This window comes from Cherax quadricarinatus, chromosome 12 (genome assembly GCF_038502225.1).
Source record: "Cherax quadricarinatus isolate ZL_2023a chromosome 12, ASM3850222v1, whole genome shotgun sequence".
NCBI classification, from domain to species: Eukaryota; Metazoa; Arthropoda; class Malacostraca; order Decapoda; family Parastacidae; genus Cherax; species Cherax quadricarinatus.
The window spans coordinates 46,972,980-46,995,905 of NC_091303.1; the positions used below are offsets into that span (position 1 = coordinate 46,972,980).

The following is a 22,926-nucleotide window of genomic DNA, read 5'->3' on the forward strand; positions in this document are numbered from 1 at the left end:
GGGTAGGTGCCAGTGTTGGAGCTAGGAACAGTATGTTCGGGTAGGTGCCAGTGTTGGAGCTAGGAACAGTATGTTCGGGTAGGTGCCAGTGTTGGAGCTAGGAACAGTATGTTCAGGTAGGTGCCAGTGTTGGAGCTAGGAACAGTATGTTCGGGTAGGTGCCAGTGTTGGAGCTAGGAACAGTATGTTCGGGTAGGTGCCAGTGTTGGAGCTAGGAACAGTATGTTCGGGTAGGTGCCAGTGAGGTAGCCATTAGGTGGGTGTTTGAGCTTTGGATTTTATCATGTTTTTTCCTATGGTGGAGAAGAGAACATTGTGTCTGCTGTTTCAGTCGGTGGGAGTGGTGGTTCATCTAGTTTTATTAGTTTGATTGCTCTGTTTCTTGATATCTTTTTTTGTTCCTAGAATTTCAAATAGGCTTTTGCAGGGTTTTTTTTATATCACCTTTTAAGTTGGATAATCTGTTCTCATAATACAATTCTTTTGCCCTTCTTATCAGGCTGGTTAGGATTGACGAGTAACGTTTTGTTTGGTCTCTGGTTATGTGACCCATTCTGTACTGTTTTTCATATAGGTGTTTTGTATTTATGGATTTGAGGATACTGGGTGTTAGCCAGGGACTGTTCAGTCTCTTAGCTGTCATCTGTTTAGTTTTTTTTTTTTTTTATTGTAATGCTTGTTATAGAGGTATTGGGTCTTTTTTAGAAAATTATTAATACATTCATCAGTATCTGCATAGATTTCTAGCTCAGTTTGCCAGTCGATGTTTGTCATTGCTGTTGTGAAGTTATTAATGGCTGCCTCATTATGAAGTCTGAAGGTTATTTTGGGGTAATTTACCTAGATTGGTTATGAGGAAGGTAGGGTAGTGGTCTGTGGTGTTGTCTGTGATTATGCCTGATTTTAAAGGGGATATGGTGTTGGTCCAGATGTGGTCTAATTGGGAAACACTAGTCTCTATAATTCTTGTAGGTTTTGTTACTGTTGGTAGCAACAAGCAGTTACTCATAGTTTTTGTGAATTCAGTAACGTGTGGGTCCTGGTCTTGCAGGAGATTTATACTGAAGTCTCCTGTGAGTAGTAAGTGATTTTTGTTCATGCGTGCATCAGTTATCATACTTCCTAGGTTTTCACTAAAATGGCTAATATTTGACTGTGGTACTCTGTAGATGTTTATCACTGTAAGAGGTTGAGGTAGGTATTTGGATTTGAATTTAGCTATTATATATATATATATATATATATATATATATATATATATATATATATATATATATATATATATATATATATATATATATATATATATATATATATATATATATATATATATATATATATATATATATATATATATATATAGTGGAACAGAATTCTTCCTCCGTACGCCATGCGTGTTGTAAGAGGCAACTAAAATGCCGGGAGCAAGGCGCTAGTAACCCCTTCTCCTGTATATATTACTAAATGTAAAAGGAGAAACTTTCGTTTTTCCTTTTGGGCCACCCTGCCTCGGTGGGATATGGCCGATGTGTTGAAAGAAATATATATATGTCGTGCCGAATAAGCAGAACTTGCGATCTTGGCTTAAATAGCAACGTTCATCTTGCCATATAGCACAAGTGAAAATTTGTGTATGCAATAATTTTGCCAAAATCATTCTGAACCTAACGAAAAAAATATATTTCAGTGTGTTTGTTTAGTATTAAATTATTGTAAACAAATCTAAAATATATTTAGTTGGGTTAGGCTAAAATAAATTGTTCTTGTTATAATAAGGTTAAGTAAGTTTTCTAAGATTCTTTTGGTGCAAAATTACAATTTTTTACATTAACATTAATGAAAAAAATATATCTTTAAACGTATAAGAGAAAATTTTAGAAAGGACTTAATTTTAAATGAGTTCTTACTAATTGACCAGTTTTACATATTCGGCACGACATATATATATATATATATATATATATACATATATATATATACATATATATATATATATATACATATACATATATATACATATATATATATATACATATATATAATATATATATATATATATATACATTTATTATTTATTTATTATCACACCGGCCGATTCCCACCAAGGCAGGGTGGCCCGAAAAAGAAAAACTTTCACCATCATTCACTCCATCACTGTCTTGCCAGAAGGGTGCTTTACACTACAGTTTTTAAACTGCAACATTAACACCCCTCCTTCAGAGTGCAGGCACTGTACTTCCCATCTCCAGGACTCAAGTCCGGCCTGCCGGTTTCCCTGAATCCCTTCATAAATGTTACTTTGCTCACACTCCAACAGCACGTCAAGTATTAAAAACCATTTGTCTCCATTCACTCCTATCAAACACGCTCACGCATGCCTGCTGGAAGTCCAAGCCCCTCGCACACAAAACCTCCTTTACCCCCTCCCTCCAACCCTTCCTAGGCCGACCCCTACCCCGCCTTCCTTCCACTACAGACTGATACACTCTTGAAGTCATTCTGTTTCGCTCCATTCTCTCTACATGTCCGAACCACCTCAACAACCCTTCTTCAGCCCTCTGGACAACAGTTTTGGTAATCCCACACCTCCTCCTAACTTCCAAACTACGAATTCTCTGCATTATATTCACACCACACATTGCCCTCAGACATGACATCTCCACTGCCTCCAGCCTTCTCCTCACTGCAACATTCATCACCCATGCTTCACACCCATATAAGAGCATTGGTAAAACTATACTCTCATACATTCCCCTCTTTGCCTCCAAGGACAAAGTTCTTTGTCTCCAGTGACTCCTAAGTGCACCACTCACCCTTTTCCCCTCATCAATTCTATGATTCACCTCATTTTTCATAGACCCATCAGCTGACACGTCCACTCCCAAATATCTGAATACATTCACCTCCTCCATACTCGCTCCCTCCAATCTGATATCCAATATTTCATCACCTAATATTTTTGTTATCCTCATAACCTTACTCTTTCCTGTATTCACTTTTAATTTTCTTCTTTTGCACACCCTACCAAATTCATCCACCAATCTCTGCAGCTTCTCTTCAGAATCTCCCAAGAGCACAGTGTCATCAGCAAAGAGCAGCTGTGACAACTCCCACTTTATGTGTGATTCTTTATCTTTTAACTCCACGCCTCTTGCCAAGACCCTCGCATTTACTTCTCTTACAACCCCATCTATAAATATATTAAACAACCACGGTGACATCACACATCCTTGTCTAAGGCCTACTTTTACTGGGAAATAATCTCCCTCTCTCCTACATACTCTAACTTGAGCCTCACTATCCTCGTAAAAACTCTTCACTGCTTTCAGTAACCTACCTCCTACACCATACACTTGCAACATCTGCCACATTGCCCCCCTATCCACCCTGTCATACGCCTTTTCCAAATCCATAAATGCCACAAAGACCTATTTAGCCTTATCTAAATACTGTTCACTTATATATATATATATATATATATATATATATATATATATATATATATATATATATATATATATATATATATATATATATATATATATATATATATATATATATATATATATATATATATTGATTGGAATGAATGTGATAACTGAAGTTTGCCTCCTGATTAGCTTCAAAATTTCATCCTGGTTGTATTTTCCTGGAAGTAAAGTTTGTATTATTATTGTGCTGCATTAGTCCCAATTTGCCAGTTTTATTAAATAAATAATGTTATTGATCTCCACTCAGTGCTTGAAGAAAACCTCGTCTTATCAGCTTCAAAATATTTACTTAGATACATTCCACAAGAAAGAAAACTCCATATAACTTAGCAATATTTATGGGCAACTTCAAAATTTTAAAGAAATTGTTAAAAAAACACAGTACTCGGAATCATCAGATTCAGAGCAAGTACTGGAGAATGTCCTTTCTGATAGGTTTCAAACTTTCAATGTTGACGACTTTTATAGAAAGAAAATTTTGCCTTCACTTTGAGTTTTGTAAATTTCAAATTGCCCAATTTATTAAATGAATTGACTTCTATTAATTTCTTGAGAATGTTTTGTCTGGTTGGCTTCAAACTTAAGCGTTAGTGTATCTTGAGCGGAAATATTTTTGACCGCACTTGGACGTTTTAGTGTCAAATTTTATTGATTTTTTTTTCATTAAATAAGACTTTTAGGGTTGCAGAATATGTTAAAAAGAAAATAAATGCGAGAAGGAAAACTGAAAAATATTAAAAATATTTTTAATTTTACTGAGATTGGTACCTTAAAAACTCTGTGGCAGAGCTGCCACATTGTTACCTATAATATTCTTATCTACTTCCTCCAAGTTTATCGTGTATATCTTCAGAATGTTTTAATCGATGGGCTTCAAATTTCTCAACCCTGGGAAGGCTTGTGGAACAACTGACAAGTGCAGGAGACCTTTGATAAGATTTATCTAGACAATTTCTTAAGTTCTATACCGATACTTTTCCTAAATTTTTTTGTAATGTAATGATTATGTTTAGTATATTGGACAGTGGGTTTTATATAACACAGAAAACTTAAATATTGTGTAATTTAATTTATTTGAGGTGATAATGTCATTACTTATTTCTTGGCGTGTTACTGGTTGTCAGAGGCACTTGTGTGTAGTGTCTGTGCATGTGTGTGTGCCTGTGTACTCTCCTGTTTGTGTGTGAGTGTGTTTGTGTGTATTATGTGTGTGAGTGTATGAGTAACTCTCACAATCGTGAGGTAGTGTGTTAAAGAAGATAGTTTGGGAAAGATATAGGCAACTACTGGGAGAAAGATGAGCTTGAGAGAGCGTAGGTTATGAGGAGGGAGTGGAGGAGGTATGAGGTAGATGCTGCGCTGTTAGAGTGTGCAGCAGGAAGTTTGCGAGTCTAGGAGAGTGGGTGTGGGAGGAACGAGGAGTGATTGGTGGAATGACGAGGCAAAGAAAGTGGAAAAGGAGAGAAAATTGGTCTACGAAAGATTTCCACAAAGTAGAAGTGATATACGGAGGGCGGAGTATATACATGGAGAGTAAAAGAGAGGTAAAAGAGTGGAGAGGTGTGCAAAAGAAAAGTTAATGATTGGGAAAGGTTTTATAAAAAAAATTTTCTTAGAATAAGGAAAAGTTTTAGACTGAGATAAATAAGTTGAGAAAGCTTACTAAACAAATGAATTTAAGGTAAAAGCAAAAGCGGGAACCCAAACAATCAGGCTGCAGCATTAGGGTTAAAAACAGCAGTTATTACCGGGATTCCTCAGGGATATGTTTAAAAGACATTATTCAAAATAAAGTTTCTAGTAATGGCAAATCAATTGATCAACAAACAGTGAGAGATAATAGAGGGCAACGAGTGACTAGCTCCCTTAAGGTATACTATACAAATAGTAGGAGTCTAAGAAATAAGATAGATGAGCTAAGCTTATGTCGCTATTTATTCCCTCATCTATGTCGTTTATGTAAATTGTGAACAACAACAGGCCCAACACTGACCCCTGAGGAACACCGCTTGTGACGTGCCCCCATTCCGATTTCTCCCCATTTATGCAAACTCTCTGCTGCCTATTTGTCAGCCATGCTTCTACACAGGAAAAAAATTTCTCCTCCTATTCCGTGTGCCTTTAGTTTCCTCAATAGCTTCTGATGTGGAACTCTGTCAAAAGCCTTACTGAAGTCCATATACACAATATCACATTCATTACCATGATCTACCTCCTCAAACACCTTAGTGAAAAAAGTTAGTAAATTCGTAAGACAGGAACGCCCCTTTGTAAAACCGGATTGAGATTCAATAATCAATTTATGCCTATCAAGATGGCTACAACTTGTTTCGGCAATTGTTGATTCCATAGATCTTCCCACTATGGAGGTAAGGCTTATTGGTCTATAGTTCGAAGCTAAGGACCTGTCACCTGCCTTTTAAATGGGTATTACAGTTCCCATTTTCCACTTATCAGGTACTATGCCAGTTTGTAGTGACAGGTTGAAAAGATTAGCCAAAGGTATGCTAAGTTCCTGTTTACACTCCTTTAACGCCCTTGCAAACAGTTCATCAGAGCCTGGGGATTTGTGAAGTTTTAATTTCTCTATTTGTCTGAGGACCATGTTACTAGTTACAGCAATCGTGCATAGTTTATTATCGTCCTGTTCTACCTAATCTATTATTTCAGGAATTTCGCTAGTATTTTCCTCGGTAAAAACTGAGAGGAAGTATTGAGAATTTCACACATATCCTTATCACTGTCAATGATCTGACCAAAGTTACTCTTAAGTGGGCCTGTCTTGTCCCTAATCTTACTTCTGAAAGATCCCTTTTGGGTTAGTCTTTGAATCCCTTGCGCCCTTAGCCTCATAATTCCTCTCTGCTTTTCTTATTCCTTTTTTTTTTTATCTCTCTCTTTAATCGAATATATTGATTTCTTAACTGCTCTTCCCCTCTTTTGATATGCCTATATATGCCTCTCTTTTGACCAATGAGATGTTTTAATCTATTGTTCATCCATTTGTGATCATTTTTGTTAGATCTAATTTCCCTACTCGGAACAAAAGTTGTCTGGGCAGTTAGAACTATGCTCTGAAAAACGTTATATTGGCAACCAAGATCACCTACCTGACCCATAGTCAGGACATCCCAATTTAGCCCACCCAGGTAATTTCTCAGTCCCATGAAATCGGCCAAGCGAAAGTCTGGGACAGATTTGATTGCAGTTATCTGGGTAATTCCATGATTTGTGATCACTTTCCCCAAGCTCATCATTAACCTCAAGATTATTAATTAGTGACTCTTTGTTGGCAAGAACTAAGTCAAGCAGATTGTTTCCTCTAGTTGGTTTTGTCACAAACTATTCTAAAAAGCAATCCTGACCCGTGTCAAGAAAGTCACTAGAAAATCAGTGCACTAAGTCCTTGGTGGCCGTAGATTTTTGGTAAAAGCTTGTCCTGACACATTCCACGTTATCCTCGGAGTGCCTCTCTGAATAGTATGAGCAGACAGAATGATGTTTCTTATAGTACTGTCTCAGCAGGACTGTTGTCATGGATCAACCACTTTAAATTTAACCTGTTTCTATCAGTATGTAATGCAGACCCATTACCCACACCTTCCTTTGCATGTCACACCTATCCTCGCAGGTCACATCTTTGTCTACAGGTCGCGGTGCAGTACAATCACCCATCTTCCCTAAAAGCCACTCTATCCTTGCAGGTCACCTTTCTTTTTTTTTGTTTTGTTTTTTTTAAGATCACACTTTCTCTGTATGTGACACATTGTAGGTCACATCTTTGTTATGGGTCATACTTTCCCGTGCAGGTCAACGTGCAGTAACATCACCCATACACCTTCCACTGTAGGTCACATCTTCCGATGTTTTTCACATTATTAAAGTAACATCAGCCACACACCTACAGGAGCACATGCACGGGAGTGGACGTCGTCTGCAGTAGCAACATACCTGGCGCAGCAGTTGGCAGACACAGGAAAGCTTCTCCTAAAACACGTCACCTTCATCATTGCCCCGGCCACCAACCCTGACGGCTATGAGTACTCTATCACCAGCGACCCACTCTGGCGCAAGAACCGCCGCAACGTTAGGTTAGTGTAGTGGATTTATCATACCTCTTTGCCCGTCCTGTGGGCAGTAGTCGCCTCATACCTATGCTGTGGGTTATAGTCACCCCATATTCACTTGTGAGCAATAGTCATACCATAACTATCTTGTGGACGGCAGTCACCTGGTTACCTGGAGGTTATTCCGGGGATCAACGCCCCCGCGGCCCGGTCCATGACCAGGCATCCCGATGGATCAGGGCCTGATCAACTAGGCTACTTATTTGGGTGAGTCACCCTATACCCATTTAATATGAGGAAGCCACCCCACAACTATTCAGTGGGTGGAAGTCGTCCCATACTAGCCCCATGGGTGACAGATATTCCATAATTACTGATGGTGCTGGTGCCCAGTGGCCTGGTGGCTAAAACTCTCGCTTCACACGGCGAGGGTCTAGGCTCGATTCCCAGCGAGGGTAGAAACATTGGGCGTGTTTCTTTACACCAGTTGTCTGTGTTCACCCATCAATTAATATACCAAAATTCTTGGGTAGCTTTGGGTAGAGGTCGTTTTGATAAGGACCTGCCTTTTATGGGCCGGTAGGCCTTCTGCAGTGTTCCTCCATTCTTATGTTATTCTTATCAGTAAAATGAGTACCTGGGAGTTAGTCGACTGGTGTGGGTCGCATCCTGGGACAAAACTGACCTAATTTGCCCGAAATGCTCTGCATAACAAGGGGCTTTCTATGTAGTAGTATGTCATTGATGTCAGCTTGGCCTGATATTATTATTATTATTATTATTATTATTATTATTATTATTATTATTATTATTATTATTATTATTATTATTATTATTATTATTATTATTACAACCCAGGAATTCAAAGGCCTGTTATCTCGGGTGTAAAGAGAGCAAAATAAACACAGCAAAAACTTTTGACTTGTATTATCCTTCACCAAGTAAGAACAGAAGTATGTACACTATATACGCTATGTACAACAATAGGTATCAGTGCACTCCACGGTAAGCAAGGTAGAATAGAAGCCACTAGAGAGCAGACAGTGCTTCAACCAGCTCTAGACAAGGGCAGACAGGCGGATTGTACCCACAACACCTCTGCGATTTCCAAAACCATTTTCTCATTGGTAGTCGGGAATTATACGCAGGAAGGAATACATATAAATGACCTCATAGGGGACAGGAGCCGTAGTGGGGAAACAAGTGTAGTCAAAGATAAGATAAAACCAATATTGCAAACTAGAAATACCACAGGAAATAGCAAACAAGAGGACTCCACTAGCAACAGTGAGGATATATTACCGAAAACAACTGGTGGGAGCTCCATTGTTGGTGCTAGGGAGGATAGGAATAAGACAGGGAAACATGCACCAACAGGGAATACAGTCACAGAAACCCAAGGCAAACGGAAACCAAGCCTGTGCACATACTATGCACTTGGTATCTGCAGGCATGGGAAATCTGGAAAAACAGACGGGACGTGCAACTATGACCACCCTAGAAAATGCCATGCCCATATGACAACAGGAAAATGCAAACTCCCTTCCTGTAAGCTTTTTCACCCTGAAATGTGTACCTCTTCAGTACAGGAAAGACTGCTATAACTTAAATTGCCAGGCACACCATCTAAAGGGGACAAAAAGATACAAAACATCCAGGCCATGGGAAAACCTGGGTAGCCACAGCCACTCAAGAGGGAGAGGTTTTTAAGTGCCAGGAAGGAAAAAAAAACTGGCAGGAAATGGCAGAAATCGTACACCAAATCCAGTCATTCCTGGAGTGGAACCACAGTCGATGGCCTCCACTCCAAACCAACAGATACAGATACTAATGCCGGAAAAAAAATCCCCCTCCCCCTTGTACCAACAATACCACCAGTCCGATGACATTCTTCTTTGCAAATATACAGGGTCTAAAGCCAGCAACAAACAACAAAATACCTTTCATCCGTGGACTGCTTGCAGAGGCAAAGACAATGTTCGCGGCTTTCACTGAAACCCATATAAAGGATCACTTGGACAACGAAATATGGATCCCAGGTTACAACCTATACAGATGTGACAGAGTGAACAGGCAAAACGGGGGGAGGTTGGCCTGAACATTGCAGAGTCACTTGTTTGCACAGAACTGCTTAATGCCTCAAATGATGCAGTGGAAGTTTTAGCACTAAAGGTCGAGAACCAAAACCTAGTCGTTGTGGTAGTCTACAAGCCTCCGGATGCAACATCCCAGCAATTCCAGGAACAGCTGTTAAAAATTGACCACTGTCTGGAAAATCTTCCAACTCCTGCACCCAACATCTTGCTCCTGGGGGATTTCAACTTAAGGCACCTAAAATGGAGGAATATAGCAAATAATATTGTTGCAGTAATAACACCAGGAGGCAGCTCTGATGAAAACTCACACTCACACGAGCTTTTAAATCTCTGCACAAAATTCAATTTAAACCAGCAAATAATAGAGCCTACTAGACTGGAGAATACACTAGACCTCATCTTCACTAACAATGATGATCTGATAAGAAATGTCACCATATCAAAAACAATATACTCAGATCACAAAATAATTGAGGTTCAGACATGTATGCGTGGAGCCCCAGACCGACATAATGAGACCAGTCACGAGGGAGCATTCACCAAATTCAACTTCAATAACAAAAACATAAAGTGGGACCAAGTAAACCAAGTCCTAACCGATATAAGCAACAGAGACCCCAACTTATGCCTAGAACAGATTAACTCGGTGGCACTCGATGTATGCACAAGGCTTATTCCTCTAAGAAAAAGGAGGAGTAGATGTAAAATAGAAAGAGACAGGCGCTCCCTTTACAGGCGACGGAAAAGAATAACAGAGCAGCTAAAAGAGGTCAATATATCTGAAATGCGTAGGGAGACACTGGTCAGAGAAATAGTAAGCATCGAACTTAAGCTAAAGGAATCTTATAGGAGTCAGGAATCGCGGGAAGAACTAAAAGCCATAAATGAAATCGAAAGAAACCCAAAGTATTTCTTCTCCTATGCCAAACCAAAGTTGAGAACAACGTCCAGTATTGGACCCCTACTTAAACAAGATGGGTCCTACACAGATGACAGCAAGGAAATAAGTGAGCTACTCAAGTCCCAACATGACTCAGTTTTTAGCAAGCCGCTAACCAGACTGAGAGTCGAAGATCAAAATGAATTTTTTATGAGAGAGCCACAGAATTTGGTTAACACAAGCCTATCCAATGTTATCCTGACGCCAAATGACTTCGAACAGGCGATAAATGACATGCCCATGCACTCTGCCCCAGGGCCAAACTCATGGAACTCCGTGTTCATCAAGAACTGCAAGAAGCCCCTATCACGAGCCTTTACCATCCTATGGAGAGGGAGCATGGACACGGGGGTCGTCCCACAGTTACTAAAACCAACAGACATAGCCCCACTCCACAAAGGGGGCAGTAAAGCAACAGCAAAGAACTACAGACCGATAGCACTAACATCCCATATCATAAAAATCTTTGAAAGGGTCCTAAGAAGCAAGATCACCACCCATCTAGAAACCCATCAGTTACACAACCCAGGGCAACATGGGTTTAGAACAGGTCGCTCCTGTCTGTCTCAGCTATTGGATCACTACGACAAGGTCCTAGATGCACTAGAAGACAAAAAGAATGCAGATGTACAGACTTTGCAAAAGCCTTCGACAAGTGTGACCATGGCGTAATGGCGCACAAAATGCGTGCTAAAGGAATAACAGGAAAAGTCGGTCGATGGATCTATAATTTCCTCACTAACAGAACACGGAGAGTAGTAGTCAACAGAGTAAAGTCCGAGGCAGCTACGGTGAAAAGCTCTGTTCCACAAGGCACAGTACTCGCTCCCATCTTGTTCCTCATCCTCATATCCGACATAGACAAGGATGTCAGCCACAGCACCGTGTCTTCCTTTGCAGATGACACCCGAATCTGCATGACAGTGTCTTCCATTGCAGACACTGCAAGGCTCCAGACGGACATCAACCAAATCTTTCAGTGGGCTGCAGAAAACAATATGAAGTTCAACGCTGAGAAATTTCAATTACTCAGATATGGTAAACACGAGGAAATTAAATCTTCATCAGAGTACAAAACAAATTCTGGCCACAAAATAGAGCGAAACACCAACGTCAAAGACCTGGTAGTGATCATATCGGAGGATCTCACCTTCAAGGACCATAACATTGTATTAATCGCATCTGCTAGAAAAATGACAGGATGGATAATGAGAACCTTTAAAACTAGGGAGGCAAAGGCCATGATGACACTCTTCAGGTCACTTGTTCTATCTAGGCTGGAATATTGCTGCACACTAACAGCACCTTTCAAGGCAGGTGAAATTGCTAACCTAGAAAATGTACAGAGAACCTTCACGGCATGCATAATGGAGATAAAACACCTCAATTACTGGGAGCGCTTGAGGTTCCTAAATCTGTATTCCCTGGAACGCAGGCGGGAGAGATACATGATTATATACACCTGGAAAATCCTAGAGGGACTAGTACCGAACTTGCTCACGAAAATCACTCACTACGAAAGCAAAAGACTTGGCAGATGATGCAACATCCCCCCAATGAAAAGCAGGGGTGTCACTAGCACGTTAAGAGACCATACAATAAGTGTCAGGGGCCCGAGACTGTTCAACTGCCTCCCAGCATACATAAGGGGGATTACCAACAGACCCCTGGCAGTCTTCAAGCTGGCACTGGACAAACACCTAAAGTCGGTTCCTGACCAGCCGGGCTGTGGCTCGTACGTTGGTTTGCGTGCAGCCAGCAGTAACAGCCTGGTTGATCAGGCTCTGATCCACTAGGAGGCCTGGTCACAGACCGGGCCGCGGGGGCGTTGACCCCCGGAACTCTCTCCAGGTAAACTCCAGGAACCAGGGTACTGATCGAACGATGGGGCCCCATCGTTCGACCCTAGTACTGGTTCGCTATTTATTCCCTCATCTATGTCGTTTATGTAAATTGTGAACAACAACGGGCCCAACACTGACCCTTGCGGAACCCCGCTTGTGATGTGCCCCCATTCTGATTTCTCCCCATTTATGCAAGCTCTCTGCTGCCTATTTGTCAGCCATGCCTCTACCCAGGAAAAAATTTCTCCTCCTATTCCGTGTGCCTTAAGTTTCCTCAATAGCCTCTGGTGTGGAACTCTATCGAAAGCCTTACTGAAGTCCATATACACAATATCATATTCATTACCATGATCTACCTCCTCAAACACCTTAGTGAAAAAAGTTAGTAAATTCGTAAGACAGGAACGCCCCTTGTAAAACCGTGTTGAGATTCATTAATCAATCTGTGCCTATCAAGATGGCTACGAATTGCTTTGGAAATTATAGATTCCTTAAATTTTCCCACTATGGAGGTAAGGCTTATTGGTCTATAGTTCGAAGCCAAGAACCTGTCACCTGCCTTGTAAATAGGTATTACATTTGCCATTTTCCACTTATCAGGCACTATGCCAGTGTGTAGAGATATGTTAAAAGGATTAGTCAAAGGTATGCTAAGTTCCTCTTTACATTCCTTTAACACCCTTGCAAACAGTTCATCAGGGCCTGGGGATTTGTTAGGTTTTAGTTTCTCTATTTGTCTGAGGACCATGTCACTAGTTACCGCAATCGTGCATAGTTTATTATCGTCCTGTTCTACATAATCTATTATTTCAGGAATTTCGCTAGTATTTTCCTGGGTAAAAACTGGAGGAAGTAGGTATTGAAAATTTCACACATATCCTTATCACTGTCAGTGATCTGACCAGAGTTACTCTTAAGTGGGCCTGTCTTATCCTTAATCTTACTTCTGGATACCTGAAAGAACCCTTTTGGGTTAGTCTTTGAATCTCTTGCGACCTTAGCCTCATAATCCCTTTTTACATTAATTATTCTTTTTTTTTAATTCTCTCTTTAATTGAATATATTGATTTCTTAACTGCCCTTCCCCTCTTTTGATACGCCTATAAATGCCTCTCTTTTCACCAATGAGATGTTTTAATCTATTGTTCATCCATTTGGGATCATTTTTGTTAGATCTAATTTCCCTACTCGTAACAAAAGTTGTCTGGGCAGCTAGAACTATGCTCTGAAAAACGTCATATTGGCAACCAAGATCACCTACCTGACCCATAGTCATTACATCCCAATTTAGCCCACCCAGGTAAATTTTCAGTCCCATGAAGTCGGCCAAGCGAAAATCTGGGACAGAGATTTGATTGCAGTTATCTGGGTAATTCTATGATATAGTGAAACTAAGTGATTTGTGATCACTTTCCCCAAGCTCATCATTAACCTCAAGATTATTAATTAGTGAATCTTTGTTGGCAAGAACCAAGTCAAGCAGATTGTTTCCTCTAGTTGGTTCTGTCACAACCTGTTCTAAAAAGCATTCCTGAACCGTATCAAGAAAGTCACTAGACTCAAGATTTCCTGTCATATTGTTCCAATCAGTTTGTCTAACGTTAAAATCTCCCATTATCACAACATTTTCATATCTAGATGCCTCATGAATTTCGTCCCATAACAGCTTACTGCACTCCCTATCAAGGTTTGGGGGCCTATAAATCACGTCCCTCGAGAAACTGTAGCCAAACATATTTTGTGTCCGATGTTTCTAATCTTATATCATGTCTAAGACAACAATTTAGATTTTCTCTGACATACATCGCCACTCCACCACCCTTCCTGTTGACCCTATCAGTGTGCAAGAGTTTATAACCCTGTATGTTGCATTCAGAAGGAATTTGTCTATCTTTCAGGTTGAACCAGGTCTCTGTTATACCAACATTATCTATATTACCTACACTTGCAAGTAATCTTAGCTCATCTATCTTATTTCTTAGACTCCTACTATTTGTATAGTAAACCTTAATTAAGGGAGCTAGTCACTCGTTGCCCTCTATTATCTCTCTTTGTTTGTTGATCAGTTGATTTGCCATTACTAGCAACTTTATTTTGAATATTGTCTTTTAAACATATCCCTGAGGTATCCCGGTAATAACCGCTGTTTTTAACCCTAATACTGCAGCCTGATTGTTTCCTACAAACACCCATACTGTGAAGGTTTACTCAGCCCTTTAACAACTTCAGACAGTATTGCCAAGGCTGGCTCCTCCTCAGGAAAATTAATGAATAGAAAAAGAAATAATTCACAAAAATAGACACTTTATTATTTAGTAATGCAAAAATAAAACATTGAAACATGAATGTGTATCCTACTTGAAAGAAAAATGAAAAATGAAATGGAAAAATGACATTTGAATTCAACGCTAATATGTACAGTTATACTGGGGTGTCTGGTTGAGGTTGACACCGTCTCGTAGAAATTGTAGCAGTTAATGATGGGGGGGGGGGGGGTCCACAGGTACTGAGTGACAACCCAACGACTAGTTCTTCACAGAGTCTGTAGCCTTGAATAGTCAGTCCCGATGACAGGAACGCAGGTTCTTTACCACTACAAAGATGAGGGGTAGTGTCCTGTACAATTAATCAGGTAGGTAGATCATAAAGTGACGTCTCAAGACTGGTTTCATTCCGTCTCCTTCAACGCTTCTCGTTCGGTTGGCAGGTGACCCGAGCTGTCATTCCAAGCTGGAAAGAGAAACAGGTTACCCACTGCTTAAGAAATCACTCTCCATGATAAGTGTAAGATACTTAAAAAAGGTGGTGACTATCTAAAAGTCTCATGTGAAGCTTTCAACCAATATCCACTAGAATAGGAGCAGAGGCTTTTACCTACAGTTGTGCTGGGAGCTGTGAGTCGAGTGATTACTGTTTGGCCGGAGCCCCACACGTCACCTTTCTGGGTGGAGAAAAGGGGGTGGAGGGGATAGCGGGAGCTAGACTGACCCTACCTTAACAGCAGTATTCGCTGCCTGACCACAGTAGAGTGCGGTTGTGCTCTGCACCCCTCTGCTGTTTTCAGGCGAGCTACCTTGTATCAACATGGCGCTGAGTGTGAGGAGGCACGTAAATACCATTGGTATTGAGCTGCTTCGTGGGGCGATTTCACCCTCTTCAGCACAAGTCTTACTCCCAACAATCATTAGGGAGACCTATGGAATCCAGGACGATGAGGTGTATGGTGTAGCCCTGAATGGGGCTTACAGAATCTTCGTCAAACTGAATTCCACGTCCGTGTACGAGTCTTTGGTGACGAGATTCCAAGACGTGAGTCTTGACGCTACTCCAGCTGTGAAGGTGCTTTTGATCGACGTATCTCGCCACTTTACGTGAGTTAAGATACGTAATGTCCCATTTGAGGCAGATGAGGCTGACATCAGGAGTGTTTTTGAGACATATGGAACCGTACATCTGGCACAAAAGGGCAAGTGGACGGTAGGTGCTTACATGGGCCGTCCAGAGGGTACCTTTTCCCTGAAGATGACTCTGAGACATCCCATACCGTCTTACGTCGTGTTGGAGGACTTCAGGACGCAAGTTATGGTATCGTATGCCGGACAGAGACGTACGTGCAGAATATGTGGGGCGTACGACCATATGGCGGCAGAGTGCATGAAGCTGAGGAGGGCGCCAGCGCAAACTGGTGAAGCACCAGTTACCAGCGTGATAGCTGTTGAGAGCCCCACGCGAAAGCAAGGGCTTGGGCGCTTGTGGAGTGAAGAGGTGGAGGATTCCAAAGAGGAGACTGGCATGTGTGAAGTAAGCTGTGATGTAAAAGGATCTGTTACTAGACAAGGGAAAAGTACAGAAGTGCAAGTGCAGGAGGTGCAGGCTCTAGAGGAAGAGCTTCAGGAAGTGTTAAGGACATTGACGCCGCCTGCAGAGGATGTTGTTCCTGAGCTGGTGAGAGGCACGGCGTTGCCTGTAGAGGAATGTAAGGATAAAAACCATAGCAGGGTTGACGGGCTAACTAGTAAGAGTGAGTTGTCACCGTATGCTGTGGAACGAGGCGTGGTGGAGGTTGAGGTACATCGTGAGGGAACCTCAGAAGATAGCATGGATGTAGAGGGCATCACGAGGAAGAGAGCGGCGGCGTCAGACTCAGATGATGTCCTGACGCCGGTGCAGAGGTCTGGGAGGAAGGAAGAGCAATGTCGAAGTAGTCACGATAAGAGGCATCGCAAAAAAAGGAGGGGGGGTGATGGTGTGAAGCCTTGTGCTGGCTCTGGGGCAGGAGGCCCTGGGATGAATGAAGAGAGGAGGAAGGGTTGGAAACTATAAAGAGGCCTTAGGTGTATGACTGAACATAAATGGACTGTGTAATAGTGTGAAGAAGGAATGGTTTCGAATGTTTCTGTATAAATATAGGGTGGATGTAGTGTTCCTGCAAGAACACAATTTCAAGGAGGGAAGAGTTCTCGAGGTGGAGGGGTTTCAGGTCATGACTCTGCCATCTGCACGTCTGAAAGGTGGTGTGGGTATATTGATCAGGGAGGCAAGCCCGTTTGTATTGCTAAGAAGTGAGGGGGGAGGGGGGGAAGAGTATTGCGCGTGGATGGGTGGTGGATGGGGCAGAGGGTATCTTTTGTAAGTGTGTATGCACCAGCAGAAAATGATGTGAGGGTAAAAAGGGATTTTGTATGTGAAGAACTAGTTTTCTTCTTATGTGGTTTACCTGCAGTGGCCGTCGTTGGTGGGGACTGGAACTGCGTTATTAGGAGGGCTGATGTGGAACCAAAAGGGGCGGGGCACGTGTCGGCGGCCTTGCGAGATCTTTTGAGGGATATTCAGTTGCGGGATGCGGTTGGAGGAGGGGCGTGGGAGGTAGAGCACACTTTTATAAGACGGGGTTATGCTGCTAGGTTGGATAGGCTGTATATATCTCAAGGGGTTGGGTTGACATTTTTCCGTACAATAGAAGTAGCTTATTCGGATCATCGGGCGGTAGTAGCAGAGGTGGCGTGGGAGTCACTAGCAGGTATATCTAGGGGATATTGGAAATTAAATACAAGTGTGTTAGGTGATGAGGAGGGGATAGAGGGATTTGCAACGCTGTGGGAGGGGTTACGTGCAGAGATAAATGGGGTAGAGGATGTGGTGATGTGGTGGGATGGTGTGGCTAAAGAACGGATTAAGCAATATTATGTAAAGGAAGGGAAACGTATCAATTCTTTAAAATATGGGCTTGCTAACTATTTGGAGGATAGATTACGGGGTTGTTATGCAAGGGGGGCGGTGGCAGGCACTTATCCAATGGATGATATTATGGCAATTAAAGGGAGGCTGCGTGAGGTACAGGATGAGAGGTTCCAAGCGGTGCGGGTACAGGCGGGGGTGGAAGAGGTGTTATGGGGCGATAGACCTTCATCGTGCGTATTGCGTAGGCAGAAACAAAGACAGCAGGCAATGACTATTCCATGGTTGGAGGTTCATGAGTCGATAGGAGGGTACAGGGAGGGGCAGGTCATACAAGCTATGGAAGGAATGGGGGCGTTTGCTGACAAGTGGTATGAGAAGTACTGGCAACGAGAAGGGGTAGAGGATGGGGTTTTAGAACAGGTGTGTGGGAGTGTGGTATGTCAGTTGTGTAACAGTGATAGGGAAGCACTGGGTGGGGAAATAACTGAGGGGGAAATATGGAGGGCTTTAAGTGGAATGCGAAAGGGCAAAGCACCGGGAATTGATGGACTCCCGGCAGAGTTTTATCAGCAGCATTGGGAATTATTGAGGCATTTTCTGGTTAGGTTATTAAATTGCATGAAGGAGAGAGGTGAGCTGGGTGAGAAGCAGGCAACGGCTGTCGTTGTATTGGTACCGAAGGGTAAGGGGCAGCATATGCTTCGGGATTACCGGGCGATCTCGTTGTTATGCGCAGATTATAAATTGTTTGCGAAGATGTTGGGAAATCGGGTCAAGTGTGTGGTGGGGCGGGTAGTATCAAAAACTCAGTTTGGTTTGCCAGGGAGGTCTATGGTGGAGGGGCATTGGTTACTTAGGGATTTCGTGGAGGCAAAAGGGGGGGGAGGGAGGGAGGTTTGGTGGCGCTCGATTGGCAAGGGGCATACGATAGAGTGGATCGGAAAGCATTGAAAGCCATCCTCAGGGGTCAGGGGTTTGGGGAAGAAATAGTGGGTTGGGTTGAGGCGTTGTATGGAGGTGCAATGGCGAGGGTACAGATTAATGGTCGATTGGGTGGGAAGATTGTAATGGGTAGGGGACTTAGGCAGGGGTGTCCTATGTCACAATTATTGTTTGCGTGTGTACAGGACCCCTTTTATAGATTGATGGAGCAGCGTATGTGTCACGTAGAGGGACCAGGGTGTGAGGTTGCGAGGGTTTGGCCAGTTTTAATTGGGTATGTGGATGATACAACTGTTCTGATCAGGGAGGGGATGTCAATGAACACATTAGACGGGGTAGTACAAATGTTCGCAGGGGCAACTGGTATGAGGGTAAATTCAGATAAATCCATGGTCATGGGGTTAGGAGCTTGGGCGGGTAGGGTTGATTGGGGTAGTGCAGTTGTGAGGAGGCAGGTGAATTCGTTAAAAATTTGCGGTCTTATTTATGCAGATGATCTAACTGTGGCACGCATGGAAAACTCGCTTAGGATGGTAGAAAGGATTCAGGGACGCTTGGGTGCATTGCGACCTTATCATTTGACCCTTGTGCAGCGTGCCATTGTTATTAATATCTTACTGTATAGCAAAGTATGGCACGTGGCAGCTGTGTTCCCATTAACTGGGCTAGCAATAACGAACATACTTAGGAAGGTTTTTAAATTCTTGTGGGGTTCGAGCTGTGATTGGATTAAAAGGGATGTGGTAATGTTACCTGTAAGTAAGGGGGGGCTGGGATTGCTGGACTTAAAGCAGAGGGTCAAATGTGTCTTCATTAAAAGGGAGGTGATGAGGGAAAGTGTGGGTGGGGGGGGGTTTGGCCAGGATCCATAACAGATTGCAACGGATGTATACAGGAGTTGAGTTGCATGAGTGTGAAGCTGTTTTGAGGGCTATGGCGTGGGATCGAGAGCCAGCAAAGGTTAAAATAGGTAGGGTGTGTAGATTGTTAGCCGGGAGGGTTGTAGTGCCTGTAGAGGGAATTTTCCCCATGTATGCATGGGGAAGAATATGGAATAGGTTGAGTAGGATGAGGTTGCAACCTCGTGTTCGGGATGTAATGTATCGTTTTCTGCACGGCATTTTACCGTCGGGTGTGGTTCTACGGGATAGACGAGTCGTTGACGGGGGGGAGTGTGGGATATGTGGTGGGGAGGAGTCGGCTTTTCATGTAGTATATTTTTGTGATGGAATGAGGAGTGTCAAGGGGTGGTTAAATAGGGTGATAAATAGGATAGGAGGTAAAGGAATTTCTGTATTGAGAGCATTAAGTCTCGACGTGGGGGGTTGGGAGGAAAGTGTAATCAGAGCTGTGGGATACATTATGGCAGATTATATCTATATAGTGTGGGGATTGCGGGGGAAACAGGTTACTGAGGTGAAGAGGAGGGTGTTAGCGGTAACGTTCTATAAACGGTATGTAGAAATAAGGAAATTTATGGGAGGAGGTGGGTGAAGGATTTTTCAGAGGGATATAGGCAACTTACGTTACAGGTTTTATTAGACTTGTAATATACGAGGGAGGGGAGGGTATGATTGGAAAGTGTTGCTGGGGTAGGGAACTCATGGGTGAAAACAGGGTCGCCTCCCTGGTAATGGATGACAACAAATGTTTGCGAGAGTGTTGGATGAGTGATGCGTGAGTGAATAATATGTGGACCACGGGTGCTAGCACCTGTGGAGCTGGCCAGTTTTTGTGTGACTGGACTATACACTTATTATACATATTGCGTGTGGTAATATTGATTTACGGTAATGACATTGTAATTTGGAGATTTGCTATAATAATTGCATGTATTTGCTCCAACTTGTTTTCTAGGTGCCTTGCACTGCATAGTGTTGATGCTGTGATCATGCACGGTGTCCAGAGATATGCTGCGATATGTTTGTATTAATGTCTGTGCATTATTGTTCGTCACTGGTGTTCTGCAATTTTCAGTTTTGTTTTGAGAGTAAAGAGTTTAATGTACGTCAGATAGTGTAAATAAAGTTGGGCAACAGTGGTGTTATAGGTTTTTGTGGTTAGGTGCGTGCTAGGGACAGTCTTCATGTGTTACTTATGTCATGGTTATATTTTATGTTGTATTGTACTGTTGTCAATAGCACTATGTTATGTCCATATAAGCTGTATAGAGCTTGAATGTCATAGTTGAAGCTGTGTTATTGTTTTTAACACTGGAATTGCATGTTTAAATGTGTAGAAGCTTACATGTGTTGGATTTTTGAGACTAAGTTTATACCTATGGCTTTGTAGTCATTTTGTATGTCTTTGTGACTTTTCTATATCACCATTGTTGTGTAATACATATTGTTATGTAACTGAAGCATTAGGACAATTACATAAATTAATGTTTTGATCATTGCTGTGTGACATTAGATTAGGTAACATTCATTGTTTATAGTATGTTAGGTTGTAAATAGTGGGGTGGTTGGATAACCACGGGGGGGGGGGGGGTAATATGTCTGTATAATATGTTCAGTGCAATGAATTGCATGGTCTGTAGTCGATTATTAAGTACCATTTCGAGGGATGTGTATATAAAAGTGTTGTTCATATCATGTAATTCTGTTGAGTAGCTCCAACAGGTTTGGGTTAAGTGATAGGATGAGGGAGCAGGGAGGCGAGGGGGGGGGTGCACCCACACAGAGTTGTAAGTGTGGTGTGTAATGTTAGCTGTAGGTAGGATTGTGTTAATTTATAGCCTTAAATGAGTTTTATATATTATATTTTAGTAATGTCATGTTTTAAATAAAATATATAAAAAAAAAAAACCTTAACAGCAGCCGGCAATCAAACTATCGCCACCCTATACTCGCTCGTTACTCCTATCTGTTGAACTTTTCCCTCACACATACCTCTATAATCTATCAGTTTAAATTCCTAGACAAGTCATCAATTACCCTCTCAATCGAACTGGCTAATGCAACCACCCCATCCCCAGAGAGATGAAGCCCATCCCTTGCATACATATCACGCTTGCCAAAGAATAGGTCCCAGTTATCAATGAATGGGATTGCAGTACCTGTCTAGCCAGCAATTTATACCAATTGCCCTAGACATACATTCTTGTCCACTCCCTTTCTAGGCAAGTTGCTACATATGACTGGGATCCCTCCCTTAGACCTAACTACTTCTATGGCTGACCTGTTCATTGTCTGCATCGCTATTGGGCCGTGCAGACCTCCTGCGCAAACGCACTTCAGTTCCCTGACAGCAGTAGTGTGAGGTGGTGCTTGTCGCGCCTCTGTCGTCAGACCAGGAGAACTACCATTAGTCAACATGGCGTGCAGTTATAGACGCAGGATTAACACTGTCGGTGTTGAACTTCTCAGTGGGGCAATAACGCCAGCGTCAGCCCAGGTATTACTACCTAAAATCATCAGAGACACGTATGGAATTCAGGATGGAGAGTTGTAAGGCGTAGCATTGAACGGAGCACGTAGATTTTTTGTGAAACTGCTCTCAGCAACGGTTTATGAGTCGTTGGTCAACCGTTTTCAGGACGTAAGTCTTGATGCAACACCAGCTGTGCGTGTGAGGATGATCGATGTATCCAGACATTATACATGGATTAAACTGCGTAATGTCCCCTTTGAGGCGGATGAGACAGATATCAGAAAAGTTTTTGAGGAATACAGAACTGTTCATTTGGCCCAGCATGGTAAGTGGGTGTCGGGTGCCTACACAGGTATGCCGGAGGGCACTTTTAACCTAAAAATGACATTGCGACACCCCATACTGTCTTACGTGTACCTAAAGGAATTCAGGACACAGGTCATGGTGTCATACGCGGGGCAAAGGCGTACATGCCGACTATGTGGGGAATATGATCACATAGCGGCGGAGTGTGGGAAGCGGCAACGAGCTCCTGGCCCAGGGGCGGAGACATCCGCTTCTACACCGGGCGAAGCAGGCGTTGATCAACGATGTGAAGGAGGGCGTGTTCGTCTATGGAGCGAGATAGTGGATGAGGCATATAAGGCTGGGGGAGAGGGTGAGGTCCTTGACCAGTCACCTGGTCCAGACACACTTCCAGTGGATCGGGTTGAGCAAAAAGTACAGGAGGAAGTGTTGGAACTTGAGGAGGAATTAGCCGAGGTTCTGAAGTCCTTGTCACCGCCTGAGGAGGTGGCTGCTCCTGACAGGGTGGTAGAAGACGAGGTGAAGGCTGTGGGGCATCAAAAACAGAACTATTCGGACGACGGGAGTGACAGCGTGACTGAGGTGTCACCGAGATCTTTGCCACTGTGTACAGTGGAGGTAGAGGTACATTGTGAGGCATCCCCAGACCAAGCCATGGAGGATGCGCCTGTCACAAGAAAGAGA

General features: G+C 42.6%; 1 protein-coding gene across 2 annotated transcripts in view; it reads left to right on the top strand.

The window, feature by feature from the left end:
- Positions 1-22,926, top strand: part of LOC128686549 (carboxypeptidase B) — a 107,336-nt gene that overhangs the window by 26,729 nt on the left and 57,681 nt on the right. For both annotated transcript variants that reach the window (XM_070084343.1, XM_070084344.1), the window contains one exon: positions 7,399-7,582. In XM_070084343.1, coding sequence (XP_069940444.1) covers positions 7,399-7,582 — 184 coding nt within the window. The remainder of the gene's footprint in view (positions 1-7,398; positions 7,583-22,926) is intronic.